Consider the following 23,822-nt stretch of genomic DNA (forward strand, 5'->3'; position numbering starts at 1 on the left):
CTTTCCCTCAAAATTCTTCCCTATGACATAATACATTTTATCGCAGACAATAATATTGATTGAAAAAATCATTTTTGTTAATAATAATTGCAAAATTATTTTTGAGTTTATATTGTTATTGAGAGAATTTACACTTAAATTAGCTTCTATCTCGACTTTAATAATCTGAAAAAAAACTTAAAAATTATAACAATTATTGTCCATTAATGTTTCTATAGTAACTTATAATGTGATTTTTATGTTAAAATATTATAATCACAATTACGAAAATTACTAATTAAAATAGATTTTCCATTTCATTTCGATAATAATGTATTTTTCTTAATGATAGGTACGTGCAAAGAAATGTAGAAAAAAGAAACTATATGATTCGCTACCGCTACATATTACAAATTATTAAATATTTAATATAAATTAAAAAGTAGTTTACAACTATATCGTCAATATTTTTCATTATTCTTGCTTTCAATATCAAATTAATAGAATATTTCAATGCTTAAATTTAAATTATTTTTTGCCAAAGTAACTTTTGCAAATTGCGATATTACTTAAATAATTAATTGAAATAAAAAAATTATAATTGAATTATTTATTATATATGATAAAAATATTTCTTTATAATTTAATTATAACATGTTACAAAATGTTCTTTCTAATGTATCTGTTAAATGCCAATGCATATAAAATATAATATTTAACATATCTATACGCAAATATTTAAGATTATATAATTCGTTTGTATATGCATTTATATGTATGCGTCAATTATAATGAGAAAATCATACAAATGAAATATGAAAGAAACTTGAAATAATTTTAGCCATTAATCGTCTCATAACGCAAATTTTTTTTTTTATAATTCATTACATACATTTGCAGATGCTTATTACAACCGTTTTATTGAAAATAATAGATAAATCCTGCACTCGGTTTGAAGATATTTTTCTAATTTAAAATTTTTTACAATTAATAATGTCTCTCTCTCTTTTTTTTTTCTTCTTTTTTTCTTTTTAAACTATAATAAATTCCCTCGTTATAACTAACGCGATTGACAGCCAACATAAAAGAATTTCGTCAATAAATAGCTAATACGTGATGCAATTCTAACATTATTTCTATGATAAAATATTCCACTGAAAATAATCTTGTATAGTAATTACTTAATAGCATAACGTTGCAATAAAAATGCAATTAATGTTAAATTTCCAGTCGTCTTTTTTTCTTTTTTTTTTTTCTCTTCTCCCTTTTTAAGACGATTAAACATGCTTTAAAAAAAAAATTAATTCCGAAAAGTCCAATCCTTTTCCAGTTAAATAAAGTTCAGTTAAAATATCTTTTTAATTAATTGTGAAAGAAAATGAATAATCTTTCTTATTGATTTTTTTTTCTTTTTCTTTTTCCAAAACAATATTCGAATTTCTATTCATTAATTTTTTCCACCCCTTTTTGTCTCCGTCAATCCGTATTAACCAGATAGTTTTTATTAACTGAAATTGAAAAGGTTGACTTAGCCGTAGGTGCTTGGCAATACTAGTTTATCAAATGTTTTATAGTAATAATATTATTTCAATAGTCGTCGTGTTCATTTTATTATTGAGTGAATTGCAGGCAAATATTATCACATAAATGGAACGCTGTAGCGCTTTACTTGAAATATTGGAAAGTGGCTAATGTGAGAGAGTTGCAAACAAAAATACAAGTCGGTTGTTATGAATTCAAAACAAAGAAATCATCTATCTTTTCTTGCTTTTCGAATGATCTTACTTCGAATAACAATAAGCCTAGGAAAGAGTACAGCTCGTAAAATATGAAAAAAGATGGTCAACGTATTATCCTAAGCTGCTAAGCCATTCTTTCTCGTGTTTTTTTTTTTGTTTTTTTTTTTTATTCTATAAACCTACTAATTTCCATTCCGTCGTTTTTTCTTGTATTTATTATTAGTTTGCGAGAAAGTGGATTTTTTTTTCAAATTGTTAAGCAACTGCAGAAACAGTTAATAACATTATTGAGGAATCGTTTAGAAAATGCCGAACTCAATGGTGTAATCAATAATTTTCGAGAATTAAGAAATATGCATGACTCCAGGTATCATATTGACTAGTAACATATTGTTCTCACTAAAATATGTGGTATAACTTACAATTACTAAAAATGCAGCAGCTAGTTATATAAAATCGTATAGTAATTTATCGTTAACTGGTAATGATATTGTAGATTTGCAAATCCTTGCATTTGTGTAGTTATAATTTATCTATTTTAACTAATCTTAACTGACAAGCACATCTTTGTAAATGCTATATGCATGTGTATTATAATAAAATGTAAGTGCTCCTATGAAGTTTATACAATACTTTACCGAATGTTTGATTTCTTTTATATTTATATCCATAATAATCGACGTATTTTATATAATAAAAATCTTCTGATACTTCCAGATTTTGTTTGATATTGTCATATATCTTTAATCTATTTTTAATTAATACTGAAATTTCTTATTATTCATTGCATTTAGAATAATATATATAAATGCGTATATATATATATATATATATATATATATAAATGTATATAATATATATAAATATATATATGTAATGTTATATATATTATATATGTTATATATTATATATGTATTATATATATATATATATCTATTATATTATATATATTATATATATTATATATGTTATATATTATAAATATATATATGTATATATATATATATATATATATATATAATGTATATAAATATATATAAATGTGTGGGGGTGTGTGTGTGTGTGTGTGTGTGTGCAAGATATTATTTTTATGAAATATCTTTAATTGTGCAAATGTAAAGTTTCGATTTTACTACAATTGAAATTTATTTTAAATTATTTTTAATCTAAAATTAAACAAACTCTTCAAATAAAAAATGATAACAATTATATCGGTAATATGTAAATATTTATTTTTTATAAGCCAAATTAAAAATAATAAGAATTATTTTTAAAAATTAATATAAAAAATGAGTAATGGAACTCATTTAAGACTACTACAATAGGGCATTTTCTCCTTTTCTAATTAAAATCACGTAATAATAATTGTGAGTATAATGTAAACCATCTTTCGGTAAATTTAACATTATTGCTGATATAATTAATTAGAGAGTGTTGTTATTTTTTTTTGTAAGAATTTATTTTTGCTACTTAAAAGTGAGAATATTTTTGAATAAATTATCTTAGCTCGATAATTTTACTCTTCGCGATGCAAAATTCTCGTTTCTACGAATAGTCCTGATATTTTTATTCCACTTATATATGCTTAAAAATCTTAATCAGGCATTGGGTATTTGACTTACTGGAAATATATCATAATATTTTGAAATAAATTGAAATAATGGCGTAATAAGAATAAGCGAATGCTTGAAAAATCATTGCAGAATCCTTAATTTTTATACAGGAAAATAATAATATTTTAAACTTCGTTATCGTATTAGAGACATAATCTCGCTAACAACTGAATCAAAATTCAAAAGTAATGGAAAACATCGCTATAAAGTAATACGACGAAGCTCAATATCAGTCACCTAAGGTGTAACTAGAAAGAATTGTTATGGAAATTCTAATTAAATAATCAAAGATGTTTCTTATCTTTTCGTATCGCTTATGTATTATTTGTCAGTCTGTCATTATGGAAAAATTTGCAGAGACATGCAGCAGGAGGAAGTAGAGTGTTCGCTTTTACTGGTTCAAAGTATTTGCGCTTGGCAGTGCAAATAAAGTTACGGCCCCTCACTCATCGACCGAATTTGTCTCTCCAACCTGGCGACGCACATAAATATACACGAGCGAAGAATGCGGGAAACGAGCCTCTACCTTTCGCTCTCGAGTCGAAGAAGTGTGCGACCGGGTGAAAGTGGAATCGACCGTTGAAACGAAAAGCTGTTCGCTCGGTACATCGCGGTCGAATTGGCAAACACTCGACGTCATCGTTGCCGATTACTTCCTCTGATCGACAATTTTTGCTCATCTTCGGCTTTTTCTACCGCTTCCTTGGCTCTTTTTCTCTCTCTCTCTCTCTCACTCTCTCTCCCACTCTCTCTCTCTCACTCTCTCTCTCACTCTCTCTCTCTCTCTCTCTCTCTCTCTCTCTCTCTCTCAATTAGGCTGCGTACGCAAATACCAAGGAATTAATGGGTAATGTAAAATTATATTCTATTTCACTCAATGTCTGCAATAGCAATAAACACGATTGCATTCATTCATCGAAATATTAATTAAAAGTACTAAATTTATAACTTAGTGAAAAATTTTTTAACTTTCCTTTAGTGTGCATATATATATATAAATATATATATGCTGATACCTAAAATGACATAGTATATTGTAATATTTTATATATTCAAAAGTCTGTAAAAGACTGTATTTCTAACATTTTTATTGCGTGAAACATTAAAACACACTTTTCGAAATTCAATATAAAAAGTTTAGCCTATTATTGTTAATATCGCACATGTACTTCAAGTAAGTAACCAGTTAACTGAATATCTTCAGCGAAGCACAGTTATTAGCTAAATTGCTGCAAGAAAAACTTTAACTGCGGACCTTGACTTTATCTCGAAGTTGACCTTTTCTCGACTTCCATAAGATATAAAACTATAATAGAGTATATTATATTTTCACTTGTAGTTAAAATTATATTATATTTTGATTAGCATGAAAATACCTTAATAGCAATAATATAGTTTATAGCTGAAAATGTTCCAAATTTTTTTTCTTATTGATTTGTAAAACAATCAGAAGCTTAACTAAATTCTATGAAAATAGCTTTCACATAAAATGCATTTTGAAGTTATTACAATAAATTATTACGTCGTGAAGCTATTACAATAAAATTGAATCGTCTTATTTTTAATAGGAAATTTTTGAAATTCCATACATTACAATTGAATTTATGCTATTTAACTCAATATTTAATAAACCAATTTTATCAGCAACTTTCATTCTTTCCAAATGCGCGAAACTTTACAGTATCGTTTTCTTTTTTTTGTTTTTGATTTTTTAGCTCAAATCCTCTAGAGTCTGTATACTTGAATGGTATTTGAATGTTTAATGATTTGTTTAAAGTAAAAGTAAACGACGCGTACTTCAAGTCGGTACGGCATTATATGTGTCAAGCTCTGAGGCACCAACTACTTCCGAAATGGCTTTTATATTATCGTTTTTCTTTATCGAGTTCTCTTACCTTCTTCTTCACTTGCACTCTCAGCTCAATCGTTGCTCTTATTGAATAATCCGAGGTCCAAAACTTTCGTAAAATCACGCATACCACGTCAGACTCTCTCATGGCCTCAGTCGCCCTTCCACTATCGCTTCTTTTCTTTTAAAATTTTTTTAATTTTATTAAAAGTCCTACAGCTCCTTCCAGCACACATTTTTTGAAAATATTCTTTGCGTCATTGAGTCAGGTGAGAACGAAATTTTTTTTTATCTTCTATTGTTCTAAACTTATTGACCGAAAAATCAACTCTTGTGCATTTAAAGGAGTTTCAGTTAGAATGGCATTGAATTAAATTGTTTTCAATTCAATTCTACTGGTTAGATACCGACAGTAACTCGTTCCTTGATAGACTTTCCTTTGTACATTATGCCTTATCGCTTTCTTTTATCTCTGGGCTTATGAAAATTTTATATTTTCTTATTAAATTAGGGTTAGAATGTCATATTGAAATATTTAATTTATTCCCTATAATGTAACTAAAATTTCAGAACAATATTGTTCGTCACCTTCTTTATTTTAAATTTGAAATACATCAATGTAATTAGTTTCTAGACAAATTATATTCACGTATAATTGATAAGGCAATTTGATTTGAAATTATAGTCAAGATTCGCATTATAAACTGAAGTGCCAATCTCTCTTTTAAGGTCAGAAAAATTGATCTACCTAAGCACTGTAGTGTGGACAGGTGGTAATTTCTGACGCCAGTCAAACCTAAATTTTGCAACCTTGACCCGAGAATCAAGAAATTTTTCTGCTTTAATAACAAAAGTTGAAAAGGAAAGTCATTATCCATTCGATTTCTTCAACGCTCTATACACTACACACGTACGCATTCTACGTGGAAGTGCGCTAACTGAGACATTTATTAGTATTATTTAAGTTTAAGATTCCTACTTAATTTGTATAGTACTTGACTATAATATTTCTACACATTTTTAGTACTTTAATGCTGTAATCATATATATATATATATATATATATATATATATAATCACACACTTGTGCAAAATTGTAATAACTATAATATAACGATAAATTAAAAATTCGAAAAAATGATCTCTTCATAAAATATATTTAATATGACAATCAGTATTGTGGATAAATATGATTTATTGTAATTTTCTCAATATACGATTGAAAATACGATTCAAATTATTAATTAAATATTATTAAAACTGCTTTGGGAGAGAAATAACCCTCTTAAAATATTTTAATCCATAAATTATTAAAATTGCAAATATTAGATTTAATTATCGAGAAATTTCTAGTTGCTTAATTTGACAATAAATTCCAAAAGGAAGTTAGTGTAACATGCAGGAAAAGTTATTTTAGAGTGGAATTAAAAACTTGAATTTGCAATTCAAATTAAAGAGTTATTTTTAACAATATGAAAGAATATAGTTATATATAATTTAATATAAAAAAATTAATAAATAAAAAAATTATAATGGAATGATTACCTCACGTTTTAAATGATATATTAATTATGTTAAAGGTAAACACTTTTATGAACGCATAAAATATTCTTATATCTTATGCTATTTTATGCTACCTCGAACTATGCCTTTTAACTAACAGACCGCCATAGATTAAAAAAATAAAACTTTATTTTATAAAATATATGATTAATTAACAATGATTTATAAAATAATTAAGTAATAAATGTTTTAATGATTTAACGAAAGAGTTCATATTATTATTTTATAAAGTAGTTATTTCTAATACTACGTCTACTTAGATATCGACTATTTTTATATTATTAAATGAGAAATAATTTATGTCCCATGTGTTTATTAAATTGATATCTTGTATGGGTTGTGTAATTTTAATTTTCCAAAATAAATGTAAAAATGATGAAATTACGAAACCCTTTATAATGAAAGAATGTTTTAAATTTCTTCGCAACTTTCATACTGATTTAAGTTAAAAAATTTAAACAAAGTAATCATCACAATATATATATATATATATATATATATATATATATATATATATATATAGAGAAACTCTTATATTTTTGCGCGCACAATACCTTATATTATTGCTCGTACCTTGTATTGTTGCTCGTAGAGATAATCAACGATCAAGAATTTTCAATTAAATAATGATTATTATTGAAATCCTTATCGTTTTTATATTATATTATGAAAGTAAATTCTAAAGATCTTGATCTTTATAAGAATTTGCATATAAATGTTTAAGCGAAGGTTTTATCCCTGTTAAGTGTTTTTTAACCGATCATAGTAAGAATATTATATAATGATGATGATGATGATGATGATGATGATGATGATGATGATGATGATGATAGTACATTTACTAATGCTATTCCTAAATTTTGTATTTCGTGCGGTATTTAAATAGGAGAGAGATACATTTCTGACGGAGACAGTGGTACAGATTAAAAATAATTTCTTTATTCCATACGAAACGAATGCCTTATTTAATTCTTTAACATCAAATTGTTTTCATATCTAGCGTCGCTCGACAACTCAAGTATAAATAACACGAATTATATATATGTCAAAGCTCTCCTACGCACCAACGCTCAAGACTTTAATAAGACTTTCGGACATAAAAGTACGTTTACGTTAGAATAGGATCGAAGCTCGCTTGGACTTAACATCCCAAGCAGTCTTTAACGAAGTTCAAAGGTACTTGAAGCCTGGAAATTGGGATGAGCTGGTAGCGCACACGAGACGTCGTGCCTATCCGTCCTATGCGCAGGTAAATCGAGTCTATGACCTAAGCGGTTCGCCTTGACTCAAAGTCTCCGTTTAAATCTCTCGCGAGTGGTGCATCAACGCCGTTCCTTTCCGATTACTTAAGCGCGCGAGCACTCGGATCACGCGACGTGCAACTACGTGGGATGAGATTAAGCAGCGAGTCGCGACAGGTGACTGCTTTTGTCACGCTTTTGTCTCACTCATCGTGTCACGTCTCGCTCTCGTTCTCCTAATTCAGCGGGCTTTTACGACTAGGCCTTTTACGAAAATTTTAGAGCTAGAAAAATCCGTGCCCCTTCAATCCGCCCATATCGCCCATCTATTAACTTGGCCGTGGCTTTTCACTAAAAGTCATTTTCATTAAAAGATTAGGCAAAGCTGAGAGCTCACTTTTTTATAAGCTCGAGGATATTTGGTGGTCGACATTAAAATAGATTCTACTAGATTTTCCTGAGATAAGGAAAATGCATGTGCATACAACATAATTGTACTTGCGCAACACGGTCTGCGAATACACAATGTATGTTAAAGTTATTAATACTAAAGTACTTGTACGAATAAGTTTTATCGAAATATTCAGTCCTATTCGCTTAATCATGAATAAATGAGAATTTAATTATATTTCACATTAACAATTATTCCTAAATTACTTCTGTTCTATTTTTATCTTAATCAATCAGGGTATTAATAGAATTTCACTTGGAATGTACAGTTTTCCTAGTTTTATTATTTAACTTAAATTGTGATGAAATTTTATTCACGTACGTCGTATTAAATATTGTCAAATATTGCTAAATAATATTCATTGTTTTAGATTATGCCACGATTAGTATTCTGTTATAGGTAAATATTTATTTTACACTTTTCTATGAAATAACTATTAATTCTACTCGAAAAACTGACTATTACTTTGATCAAAAATTGAAATTTAATTAATACACAATTATAATAATTATTCATAATTTAGCAAATATTTTAAACATATAACTTCACCAAAGCTAATTATATATTCTATACAGAAATAATTCGTTAAAATATTATATACCGACATAAATATTTTCCATAAAATGTACATACATCTGTAATAAAATTAGTAATTATCGTATGCTTTTATTATAAATACTACCGATGCACCGTTCAATTGCGAATTTTGAAAGTCAAGTCATAAATTTCATATTTTATATATAAAATGATCAATTTTAGTTCAAAAATAGAAATTCTTATTAACTCGACTTACTTTGTTCGACATTTAGATATAAAAAAAATTTAAACATACGTACAAAATATGGAAGCAAAATCTTAATTTCCTATTATTTATTTCAAATATTTTGTTATATTGATTTTTTTTCTATATACTTCCTAATTACTGCTATGCCTATTCTTCAATTTACGCAAGAATAACGAAAGAAAAGGATTGAGAATATTAGAAAAAATTATTTTTATAATAACGATGTTATTGTATTATCGTAATAACAATTTTTCACATAAATATTTGTTATTAAATAATATAATATAATATAATAATAATAATAATAATTTATACATGTGATAAAAAGAAAAGAAGTTAGAAGACAATTATAGATTATTTTTGGCACACTTTCATCATAATTTAATAAAAAAATGTATATTTTAGTAATTCTCTCGCTATAAGTTTAAAATTTTTGTTCTGTTAAATATCTTGGATAATATTAATAAATCTTCATAAAATTTTTAAGTAGATAAATCATATTTAATATTATTAAAATAACGATCATAATAATAATCATAATAATAATAATAATAATAATAGTAATTATTATTATTATTATTATTATTATTATTATTATTATTCTGTTATCTAATGCAGTTGATATAATATTCTTGGATATAGTATTTTAATTTCGAAAATTGGCAGATTTAGAGTGAGAGAATTAATGTCTCGTAAATGTGTAAAGATGTAATTTATAATGACGTAAGCTTGTGGAAGAATTTATTTTAGTATCAAATTTGGTATGAAATATTTTTCTAAACAATTAACGCTTTGATGGACAGATGAGAAATTCAAAATGATCGTTCCAAAAACTATGGCGATATAATGAATACTTGAATGGATATTAAAGAAATTACAACTTGTTAGTAAAGTTATACGAAATTTTGAAGTATCATTTTTCTTTTTATCTTAATGGCATCTTTACTAAAAATATTAAACGATCGTTTAATCATTTCGTATATGCTTTTACAATAATATTCTACAGAATGACAAGGCAGTCGGTATATTCGATTATAAATACAAAGATTCCTACAATTTATGTTGAGTTGTGTTTTAATTAAGATTTTCAAATGTTCATTCCATTTCATCTAATTCTAATTCTCGACAAATGTTGTAGCTACGTTATAATGAAGATAAAATTCCGAATGTAATAGAATAATAACATTCAATAAATTAAAATCTTTTCTCATGATACATAAAATAATGTATAGATCAACATATAGAAAAACATATTATCAAATAAATACAAATAATAGATTAATATTGTTATTGATTGCAAGCTTTACCAAATAAGAATAGAAAATAAATTCATGATTCACTGTAATTTAATATTAGCTTAAAGTAAAAATTTAACAAACTTTTTCTACTTATATCGTTAACAAAGAAATATTTGGTAATGCTGTTGTAATAATTACAAACTGCGACTGCCTTAATCTCCTTTTTATGAGAATATTAGTTTTGTGAAACTTCTTAGCTGTTAATAAATATATTATACACAAAATTTTCAGTGATAAAACATTTCCTATCGAAATCCATTGCTGATAAGTAAAACATTAGTCTTAACTTCCCGCGAAACACATATTTTTTATTATCTATTCGATTGCGTTGCTTACTGCTGTCCAGTGAGGCATGAAAGCACAACTAAACGTAATGATAATTCTTATGCTGCAATTGCTACTATCACTTAATAATTTAATAGACTGTATCAAAGAAATGAAAAATCGTTATCCCAATATTATCATTGGACAACTGTGTGAATTAAATCTTTTAATGAATTTGGTTTTACTTTTTGCATAAAGGAAAAATGTCATTGTGTATAAATAAGGATATTTAATTAAATTTTTCATTTATTATTATTAGCTAATAGCATTAATATCCATTAATATAATAATCAACTTATTGAATACATATTGAATTTTAAGATTAATATTGAAATTCCAAGTCTAATGAATTTTAAATAATGACGACCATAAAAATTTGTAAAAAAGACATTTTTCTATCAATATCTTATATATCGTTTGCTCCTAAACTGAGATAATGAGGCTACACGTCAACACAAGAAAAAAGTAATAAAATTATGAAATAGTATGCCCACTATTAGTCTTTCTTCTAAAATAAACAAAAATGAAGGTGGTAAACCAATGCTTTTTAAGAGATTTTATAATAAATATTTAATTAACACATATAATTTACTAAATTTTATATATTAGTGAATTGTCCATTTTGCATTAATATTAAATTAGTTGGACAAGTTTTATAAATATACCAATTAATTAAAGTAATACATGACGTTAATAATAAATCAATACATTAATGAAATTAAAGTAATAAATTCAACTAATACATAAAAGTGTTACCTGTTTTAATTTTTTGATAACAAAAATTAGTAGTATTATTTGTCAATCACTTTTGAATCTCATTTTTACTATATTTTTATTAATATTATATTATATTAATGAATTATCATTAGACATTTTTTTGACTCTTCATAAAGGTATTAAAAATATTTAACAATTAACATTGTTGATTTAATAGCTAATATTGGATTTTAATCGTTACGTGGAAAATCGTTACGTTTTAAAAAGTTCTTACTTCTAATTTAAAAGATATTTTTCTTAATCACTACATACATAAATTACATTTCTTTTTATCAAAATCTATTTATGCCTAAGAAAATTATTTACACGTTAAAACTCCATAATTTAAGAAGAGGTATATCTCGTAAATCGTTATTTCTATTAAAAAGAAAAATCAATATAAAATGAATAGTATTAATATATTATCTAATCGGCCTAGTCACAAGTGAATTTCAATGTAAACTAGCTCATTTATATATATATATATATATATATATATATATATATATATTTATTCTCAAAATATATATTTATGTCAAATATAGCATACGCAACTTATAAACCAAATAATAAACAATTAATTATTCTTAAGTACCGAATTTTTCAAATCTTAATTTTCGTAAAAGGCCATTTAATCGCGATTAATAATAAAATTATTAATAATAATATTTATAACATTTAATTAAATTGTTTTTCTATTTACTATATACAATAATCATAATATATGAATATATATATATATATATATATGTATTGCTGTATATGTGATTAATTTCCTCTAGAAATATTTTATTCTTGAAATATTAGTAATCTCACTTTTTCTGCATCGATAAAATTAAAGTAAAAAATATGTTTTTTTACCTTTTGTCATGTACATAAAATTTTTTTCTTATATAACTATAAAAACATTTAATATTAATTCATTATTTTTTTATTTTCTTTTTGTCTTCTTAGTCTTCTGTGGATGACTGAAACGGCGTGCTTAGTTGTCCCATTTAGCTTGAATACTAATTTTTCGATTTCCTTTTCAATCGGAGTTTTTTGATCTTATCAATTTCACTTTCTCTATCTTTTTATGTAGATGTTAATATCATATATGGTTATGCAATATCCTATAACGTTCGCATATCGCCTACTTTTCGCGTTCTGTATCCACAATACTCTTAATGTTTTTTCTTAATTCTACATATTGAATAAGAAATTTCGCTCTCTTTAAATATATTATTCGATAAGTCATTAAATTATTCGATTACATGAATCCATAATATATTCGCATATCAGTCATTAAAAATAACATTAGCGAATATAAAATAGTCTATGGCTAATATGTTAAATGAGATTAACGTAATGATGTACGAAAATTCTAATACAAATTATTCATTATTTTTTTAAAAAAATTCACACAATATTTATATATTAAATCTTTAAATCTATCTGCTAAGAATTTATTTAAAAAAAAAATTGATAAAAGTAACATTTATATAACAAAAACCGAACAAATATCTTCTTATGCATGCTGAATGATCTTCATCGCGGGAGAAAGTTCATAAATAAAATTGACTCATTAGAAATATTTTTATACAAATAAATGTTTCGAGCATTAAATTGACTGGAACATACGACGTTATATGAAATTATTATTTATTTAATCATCTGAAATCGTATTTATAGTGGAAGCGACAGTTGTGCCACTACAATAACCGACATTTACGAAGAGAAATATATTGTTGTTTCGCATATGTGCGAGACATAGTTGGGAGAATAATTTTCAGAACTCTTTAAAGAACTAATTCGTGAATTTTCATAGATTCAATAATTTATTACACGAGTTAGATTGCCATATGTTTACGGTAGAAATACAAAAAATTTATTTGAGCTCGTAGGTAAATACGGAGGAATTGAACCGAAACGCATACGGCTTGAACGAGTGAGTGTTCAACTTTCTTCTTTACTTATATCTACGTGCAAGTTGAGATGATGCCATTTATATTTACACTAATTTTGTTCTTATTTGTATAAATAAATTTATATTTATATAAATTGTGTAAGTATTTGATTTGATATTTAGAATGAAATTATTCCATTATTTGCTTCTAATTAATCAACCTCGCTAAATGCAAATAATATATTATTATCAATTAAAATTGAATTAAATTTTATTACTTTCAATGTCATTTTTATAATTTGATTGACATTTATTCAGTATTATTATTATTATTTATTACAATTATTAATATTAATAATTGTACTATTTAAATTATTTAATATTTACGTAATATTTACTTAATATATATTTAAATGCAGAATTTAAATGATAAATTATAAAGTTGATTTCATTGCCGCTTCTAATATATTAAAAGTTCAATATACGTTAATAGTTTTTTTTAATATTCCATTACTTCCATTCCTATATTCTATATCTATCTTATATTTTGCAATAAAATAAATTTTTTTTTTTAAATGAATATAGATTATTATTATATACTATATTACTTAAAGAAACAGATATTAAGTGAATTATATGCGTTACACTATAATATTATAAACTATTTTTATATTTTATTATTTTTAATAGTGTGTTAATACTAATAGGTATAAAAATAAAATAAAATTTTAATAATTATAGTTATCAATAGCTTACATGATAATCGCTTAATTAATTAAAATTTTTCCTTAGTAAATAATTAATTTTTTATTATAATTTCATACTTAATAGTATATTTGTTTATAAATAATTTTATTACAAAAATACGAAGAAATATCTCATATTTTTGCTTTCACACGGGTTAAAATCACCCATATATACTATAAAACCAGTCATTGCTTCATAAGGTTTCGCATTTAGTTTTTCATGTAAATGAATAATAATTTTGTAGAGTGTAATGTTTTTAAATCAAACTGAATAAATTATCACCTCAATAAATATCTATATATATATATTTATATTTTTCATTTTTTCATAATCTATATTTTGCAATGAATTTCAGTAAAATTAATATTTCCCAGTTATTATTTACAAAAAGAAATATATTTTTTTTTCTTTATAACATATATGACAACAGTTTTCATAGATATAATTGCGGCAAAATGGCAATTAACCAGACCTCCCCTATTTGTAGCATGAAAAAAGACATTTATCAAAGTTGACAAAATTTTAAACGGAATCTTATTATCTTAAGAATATAATGACATGTACATAGCGAGTGTGAAGCTGAAATCTACTTTGAGAAACCTAAGTATGCTTATCAAGATATTTTCTAGACGTTTACTATAATTCTCTGAAATTGCTTATAAATTTTGGGGATCTAGTTTAGCGGAAGGTATACGAATGTAAGTCAGACATCCAAAGAAAAGCAATTAAACTGACCACTTACAGCAACATTCCAAGTAACGAAAAGCATTGCTCGCCAATCTATTGGACGTTGTATTTTGCACTCGAGCGCAACGACTCAACATTACCCCCCTCCCACCAAGGCCGTTATCCTGCTCACGACGGTAGCCCGACGTTCTCGAATATTCATGTCACTGGGTCAGCCATCCAGGATTATTAGACGGCCGAGCGATATTAGCATGTACACTAAAGGATAACAGTCGCTCTTGTCGCTGTCGCCTTCATTGTCGTCATCGATCATCTTCTCCTTCTCTGCGTAAGCGCAATTTCTTTACATTTCTTTATAGACAGAGAATTGGCGCGAACGATTGTGTATGTGAATGCGAGTCTCGTAGACTCGTAAGCGAATTATCCTGAGAGTGATGAAGAGTGATTGGCATTTAAGTGCTTAGCGCTTTAAATTTAAATATATCGCTTGATCTACATTTTCTATACTGACGCTAAATCTGCGCTAAATGTCTCTTTTAATTATCGATACCTTCGCATACCATGCAATTTTTAATTCGTAGACGATGCTTTTCATAAGAGCCAATTATAAAATCAATATGTCGACGTTGTAACGATGTGTTTAAGTAATTTTAAAATACTTTATTATAGCTTATATTACCGCGAGTACCAATAATTTTACAGCCAAATTCATTATAGCGTACTTCAAAGGACATTATAAATTCGAATCCGATAAGATTCTATTAAATCAATAATTTACCATTTATTTTTTAATCACGTGCCACTTTCTAAAAGATGCTTAATGATTGTGAATCTTTAAAATAATTAAATGAATAATTAACCACTCAAGTTATGTCTCGAAGCAATTATATTACATTGTGTCTATGGGCATGTAAGTTTTACGATATAATCTAATAGTCGGTCGATTGTTATTGTTTTACATTAATATTTATCATGAATGAATTATTAAAGGAAAATAATTGTTGTTTTGGACGCGATTCACCTATTTTATGAATCAAAAGAAAAAAAAAAGTATTACAATTATTATTTGGTATTTTTATTATTATATGATCTATACAAAATAAAAGTTTAACGACAATAAATAATTATTTACTATATTCATTATGAATTTTTCAATTTAACTATTTATTTTAAATGCAAGTCAATTCTATTTTTAAACTGTAATATATATATTAATATTTTAATATCTAAATAGTATGTTTGAGTGCTCTGATGAAAATTAAAGTCGTAATATCATTACACCGATCAACATAAAATTCAGATATACAAATGTACTTTATTATATATATATATATATATATATATATATATATATATTCGTTTCTATCTAATAGATTATCCTAAACATCATCAACTTTAAACTAATTTTTCAGTTAATTTACAGATCAAATTTTTTAAACTGTATTTTTTAAATTATTTATTTACACGTACTTTTAAATTACAAACAAGTGAAAGTTTTAATAAATATTATATTTCACTCTTGCTAGGTCTGATTAAGTTACTATATCTATTAATATTTCATCTAAACAGTTTTATGAAGTGAATTATAGAAAATACTAGAAATAACAATAACTAATCTGTTATAATTTGTATAATTTGTTGAAATGAACGATTTTTCTTTTCACCTATCCAGCCATTCAAACAGTTAATTCTTCTTAATTAAGAATTGGAAAACATTAAATAACGAAAATATTAATATGCATTTTTACTTTGACAAAATAAAAATTTCATTGAGTATTTCTATTAACTTTCCATTTATATTAAAACTAATCTTCTAAATATATTATTAAATTTAATCATTAAATATCAATTACATTAATTTATTATGAAAATTAATTTAATTAGAATTTTTTTTCCCACAATATTCAATATTTATAAAGTTATATATACGTAGTTAAAAAACATATGCTGTTACTTTATATTCCATTACATGAAGTTTTAAAATTATAAAATCATTATATTGGTTATTTTAATACAATAATACATCATAAGTACAATTAGAAATATTTTGTAATTGAATTTCGTAAAACGATCTGTAATTTATTTTAAAATATCTCTATAATTATGGCTATCTGCATCATTTATATAAGGATGACTATTGAAACCATTATATTTAATTTTGATTTTAATGTGTTTTACTTAAGATATCATAAATTTAACATTTTGTAACTCTTTAATTTTGTACTCTTCGACATTTAATTGTAAAACGAAGAATGCACGATAAAATACATATTTTTAAACAACTAAAAAAATGTTATGTATATTTTTATTTTTATTGAGTACAAGTTGATTTTATTATGACTATTTCAACTTCTCCCCTTCGTTTATACATAATTAATTTTCTCTAATTGTTATAATGTTCGGAGAACTTATGCTCCATCTACGTAACAAGATAGTTAGAAGATTGATAGAAATTTTACTTAATATACTGTAATACATTGCACGAAATAAAAAAATCAAATTTATTAAAAATGGTCATGTCAATAAAGTACATTATATTGAAAATAGGATCAACTTTAAGATAAGAACAATGAAATGCTAGAGTATCATACTCTTTCTATTTAAAAAATTGCATAAGAAATCAAACGACAGTGGCACTGACCACAATTGAGTGGCGAAATCGACCTTGCAACAACAAAATATCTATCGTTGTAAGTTACATCAATGCAGGAAAATCCAAGAATGTGAAACAGGTTTTCTTGTGAATGAACGACGAAACATCGGATATATGTCCACTGTCTTTCCTCAGAATTTCCGAAAATCAATTACTTTCGGTATTAAAAGAATCTTATGATATTTCTAATTTTTGATAAATATCTAATATATATGTAAGCATTGTTATTATATATTAAATGATGATGTTGTTTTTTTTTTTTTTTTTTCGTTTCTTAATTTAAATTTATAAAAACGGAGACTAATTTAAATATCCTAATAAATAATTTTAAAAATGTAAATTAATGAATTTCATCTATACTGTAGAATAATTGTATATGTCATTTATAAAATTAGACTTTCATCAATATATGAATTATTCCATACGTTAATAAATTTGATTAACTATAATATTTTATTGCATATTATATTATACCGGCAGTTGATTTTTAATTAAACATTATAAAATATCATCGAATAGTTATAAAATATATGAAAGAAAATTGTTTCACAAATTTGCTTATAGGAAAAGATAGAAAGTCAAATTGTGATGAGCATAAAAGTAATTGGCAATTACCATGTTCGAATTTTTTACAGCGACATAATGAAATATTATTTAAAAGTATATTTTGTTGTTTTTAACAGATCAATCGTTAAAAATATTATAGTTCAAATGTGTTCTCTCTAATTATGTAGCCAAGTAAAAAAAAGCAAAAAAGAAAGTAGGTAATCGCATATTTTTAAATAAAAATATTTCAAAGTATTATTTCTTTTTATACAATGAATCACGTGGAATTTCATATATCAAATACTTTAATAAATTATTTATAAATACTGACGAATTGCAGAAGGAATTTCCAAATTTTCAAACGATATTCAATTTATGCCCATATCGTACTGCAAATACATGTTAATTTATATAATCTCTTAACTACTGTTGTAAGTTTTTTTGTCCTATTCTGATTTTGTCGGCCTACGGTTATTCATATATTTTATAAATGTCGTCTTTCTAAAGTTTTAAATTTCATATAAACGCTTAAATAAAATTAATTATCATTATAAATGTACGCCATTGTAATAGATTATGATTTCCATTGGAATGAATTATTATTATTATTAAGCTTTACAGCAAAATTAAAATGAATCAATTTTAAAAATATACTCTCCATTATATTAAATTTAAATAAATTCTGGCTATTTTGTGTAATATAGGTGCTAGTACAATAAGTTTAAGCTCGTTATGTTTTCAATTAAATATATTGATGAATTTGATAAGATATAGCTTACCACCATTAACCAAACGTCCCGCAAATACAAATTATAATAAAAAATTTCTCGGAAAAATGTCTTCGAGTACATAAGGGTACATTTTTAATAACATATGCGCCACGTAAAGCTAGAATTATAAACGATAAATGATTAATAATCCGAAAAATTATGTTCTGGCTCGCGAATTGCAAACTCAATGTTTTATAAGAATAAAGAAAAAAGAAAGAAAGAAATGTCAGAGATGTAGTGGGTAAATTGTGAAAGAATCCGTATTATTGGCGACTTACGAAAATAATCCGATTCCATTCATTCTTGTGAATTTGTTTATTTGTCCTTTGGGCCGCTAAATCGCCGCACTCTTGCTGCTCTGGCAAGGGCTTTGCCTCGAGTCTACGAAAAAGTCCTCGGGCAGTCCTCCTCCTCCGCCTCCTACCGCAGCGTCAATATCAAGCGACAGCGAGCCTAGTGCGTGACAATAAAAGCGAAATGAACGAGCACTTAATACTCGTCGCGCATCGCGAACAGCCACCCACTCGCTAAGGACTATGTACTACAAGCAACAACTGCCGCAGTCGCGCTACCGCCGCTTACTGAGCGGTGGCTCTTCTCTCTGTCGAACGGCTTGTCAGACGGAGTAACCCAGCCAGCCAGCCAGTAAGAGAAATAGAGAGAGAGAGAGAGAGAGAGAGAGAGAGAGAGAGAGAGAGAGAGTGAATGAGAGAGTGAGTGAGCGAGCGAGTGAAAGAAATTCCGCGAGTGCACAACCACTCGCCGCCGCTGATACCCGGGACGCCAAAAAAATTTCGGCGCTAGGCCTTGTTTGCTCCTCTGGGCGACGAAGCTCCTTCCTTCTTAGCCGAGAGCTCCCGATCCTCTCTTACTTCTCGCGTAAGTGGACAGCACCGAGGAGGGAGGACGAAAGGTGCGAGAAAAGAAAGGTCTTTTTTACCTCTCTCTCTCTCTCTCTCTCTCTCTCTCTCTCTCTCTCTATTTCTCTTACTGGCTGGCTGGCTGGGTTACTCCGTCTGACAAGCCGTTCGACAGAGAGACGCGCAAGAGCATGCACGCACGCGGGGATTCTGTCTGCCTCCGTCTACCTGTATTTTTCGTTTCTCGCTCTCGACGGGCGAAAGCGCGGTTCGGTCGTCACTCGCTCGAGGTAGAGACCCGAGTACATATGTACACAGATCGCTAGTGACCCGTGTGCGTATAACTGCCTTTCAAGTATGCGATATCTAGACGCGCGAACCGCGGAAGGAAGACCGGCTGCTTGTGTGCTCCAAGAGACCGCGTTACTCGTATTTACCGCGAGCGAGTAGGCGAGCGATCCCCATACGTCACCGCACACCTACTCTCGCCCATTCAAAGCCAGATCTTTGAGCCCCAAAGACTCTCTCTCTCTCTCTCTCTCTCTCTCTCTCTCTCTCTGCAATTTATCTCTCGCTCTCTATGCATATACCAATGTGTACTCACTTTTAACACCGCCGCCTGCCCACTTTTGCACACTTTTTCATAGTATTACTTTTGTAACCTCTTTTCTCTCTCTGTCTCTCTCTCTCTCTCTCTCTCTCTCTCTCCCTCTCTCTCTCTCTCTCCCCCTCTCTCTCTCTCTCTCTAGATTTTTCTTTTATTAATAATAAGACATGCTGACCCATATGAGTTTGTTAACTAAGGAAATCAATCCGAGAAACTTAGCAATAAATTACAAAAATGTCACATTTTGCGAAACGAAGTGTTCGTTCATCACTAACCTGACCACCTACATCCTTCGTAATTGCGTATTAGTTTAAAATAATATTAACATTATTCTTTAAAAAAATATAATGGAAGTAACACATATTGTAACCAATATGACGAATATTGTTTTAAAAATGCATAAAAGTTTTGCATTTTCTTACAATTATGAGTAAAGTCTATTGAAAATTAGATAGATTTGTAGTTCAATTTTTAACAGGAGAGAACTAAGAAAATGCGGTATAAAATATTAATTTTCATTATTAAAATAATTAGTACGTGCGATGCTTTTCACATAAATATAAGACGCAAGATATATACCTTCGTAAATCAAGTTTCCATAATATTCAATTATTGTAGCAGCAGTTAAAATAAATTTCTATATAATTCAAGATAAATTATTGAAAAACTATTGAATTGTAAAAAAAAAATTAGAAAATATATAAAATTGAAATATTATTAATTAAACATAACAAAATGTTTAAATAAATATTCTATAAAAAATACAACATTTGTAAGTTTAATTTCAATTATTAGTTTTGTTTCTTGCATTTCAATTATTATATTTAAAAAAATGCTAATATTAAAATTCGAAGTTCAATATTGTTTTTTCTTTTCTTTTCTTTTCTTTTTGTTTTTCTTTTTATTAAGTATCTCAGTGAATACATGTAAAATTGGTTGTAAAGTTGAGTGATAAATAAATACAACTTTTATCTTTAATTCTTGAAATTATTCATAAAAAATTACTTAATGTAAATCATAGGTCATAGTTAAAAAAATTAACAGATTTTCACTGAGAATTTTTATAATTACTTGACAATAAATACATAGCGATAAATCGTAAATAACATATATATATATATATATATATATATATGTATTATCCAATTTCTTATGAAAAATTAGAAAAAGATTTATGTAGAGATGCAAACAAATAAAAGTTAACCGTTAGCCATATATACTTTTTCTATAGTGTAATCGATTGATGTAACTTAAAATATAAAGTTTTTTTTATAACTACACTGGAATAACGATTAAAATAAAGACGTTATAGGTGATAGGGTAATGCTCATTGATAATCATATTCAAATCAGCATTGCACTATAATTATTTCGTTATATTTACCAAAATATAAAATAAAAACTTTTTTTGACAATATTGAGAAACTCAAGTTACTGAACATGAACATTAAAATAGTATTGATGAAGCGAGTTTTAATAGTTTTCAGAAATTGTTATAAAAAAATTTAAGCTACAAGTCAAAATTCGTACATTAAAATAAAAAAAATATTATAACAAAATAATATTATAATATACTGTTTTAATAATAATAATTTTAATAATTCTTTTTACATTAAAATATTTAATGAAATAAACTAGTAAAACAGAGTTTGTAAAAAGTATAGTTTAGCTTATGTATAAGAATATAAATATATGTACAACTTAAAGTTTGAAGTAAAGTTTGTATTCTATAATGGTTAAACAAACAATAATACCAATTTCATCTAATTATTAACTCGTTACATTATTATAAAAAAAATTTTCTCATTTTTTACCAGAAATATTACAAAAAATGAAAAAATGAAAATAAGATATAATGGATGGAAAATGAAGATAAGATAAAATATAAATAACTTCATCTGCGAATTCGAAAATAAATCAGTTTTACAAAACATAGGACACCAAACGATGAACTAACCGAACCGTTTTAACTAATAAATCAAGTGATAAGATAGTATAATACTTGATAAGTAATCGATTTATAGAGTAAAGTAAAATATAAATATAAGCCGTAGTTATGACAAATATGAAAGTAAAACAAATTAATAAAAACTCGTTAAGTTTCATAAATAAATATATAATTAAATCGATCTTAATAATGAATTATCTAATTCATCTGTATAAATGCATCAATAATTACAATTTTTTTTTTTTTTTTTTTTTTTTTTTTTTTTTTTTTTTTTTTTTTTTTTTTAAATATGATTTGAATCTATATAAAAAGTAGATACTAATTCAATTAAATTATTATGTATAACTTGTATATAATCGTGTACTTTCGTACATTACATAAATGTAATATTTTTTACTATCCTAATTAAAATTATTATGAAATAGTATTATTTTATAATCATTCGGTAATGCTTTAAAGGCCTTTACTTTAAGAAACTTACGATTTGACATTCCATACACATGAATTAATATTTATCGTTGCAATAAATATAAATCATTTTATTCGCTATCCACTTAGATTAGTAAAATATCCTCTTTGTAATTAAACATCTGTATTATCTGATCTTTTTTAATTTAAACATATATTCCCAATTATAAGTAATACAATTTTGCAATTGATAAAAACTGATTAATAAAAAAAAAAAAAAAAAAAAAAAAAAAAACAGTTTATTTTCATTAATTTATAATTTTAAAGTTAAAATATTTGCGACTGAGATTAAGTAATATCATAAATCGAACTTCATACGTTACATTTACATTGTAGTCCTACAGACATATAAAAATGTTAAATAAATAAAAATGAATTCAAGAATGTGTCCTCTATCCTGTCTATTCTGCTAGAATAACGAAAGTCAAGAATTAATGCATTTCATTACGATTATTGTCGTGATTCTGGATTATGATTCATAACATTAAAAATTTTTTGTTTTTATAAAACAACCCGAATAGAAATAAATTGTCTAATAAATAAACTATTTACAATCAATGATATCACATAGGTGAATAAATTACAGACAATTATTAAAATGTTGCCTGCAAAACTTTCAAAATCAAGTTGCGCGTTAAAAAGAAAGCAGATTACAACTTTCAACATTTCATCCTAAGACTGTTAAACTAAATAAAAAAAAAAACTTGTAGCATAACACGTCATGCCGTTATTTATCACTGTACGGCCTGCCAACGATTTTGCCGGCTGACCATCACTGTCCTTTTCTACTTGACAGGGTAGTTGTAAAGGCACGTGACTGCGAGGCGAGTCGTGTGTCTGAATGCCGTTCTATTTGCTCCTTTGCCTCTAGCACTCTGCTTCGATTTCACAAAGGAGGCTTCTTTTTCTCCCTCCATTAGCTATGGGAACACTTCATGTACAGCGCCAGGAAACATCATTATTATTATTTAGAAAATTCATTATAATTATCTTAAAAGAGATGATGAATCTATTATATTTTGGGTTTTAACATCGCGTCTCCTCTGAAGCTCAAC

At 26.4% G+C, this 23,822-nt stretch overlaps 1 protein-coding gene across 1 annotated transcript in view; it reads right to left on the bottom strand.

Annotated features, from left to right (window-relative positions):
- Positions 1–19,520, bottom strand: part of LOC105362703 (uncharacterized) — a 35,739-nt gene extending 16,219 nt beyond the window's left edge. Inside the window, exon 1 of the mRNA XM_011500189.1 lies at positions 19,164–19,520. Within this exon, the coding sequence (XP_011498491.1) occupies positions 19,164–19,186 (23 nt within the window). The 5' untranslated portion in view covers positions 19,187–19,520. The remainder of the gene's footprint in view (positions 1–19,163) is intronic.
- Positions 19,521–23,822: the final 4,302 nt, after the last annotated feature.

Source organism: Ceratosolen solmsi, unplaced genomic scaffold, assembly GCF_000503995.2.
Source record: "Ceratosolen solmsi marchali unplaced genomic scaffold, CerSol_1.0 scaffold41, whole genome shotgun sequence".
NCBI classification, from domain to species: Eukaryota; Metazoa; Arthropoda; class Insecta; order Hymenoptera; family Agaonidae; genus Ceratosolen; species Ceratosolen solmsi.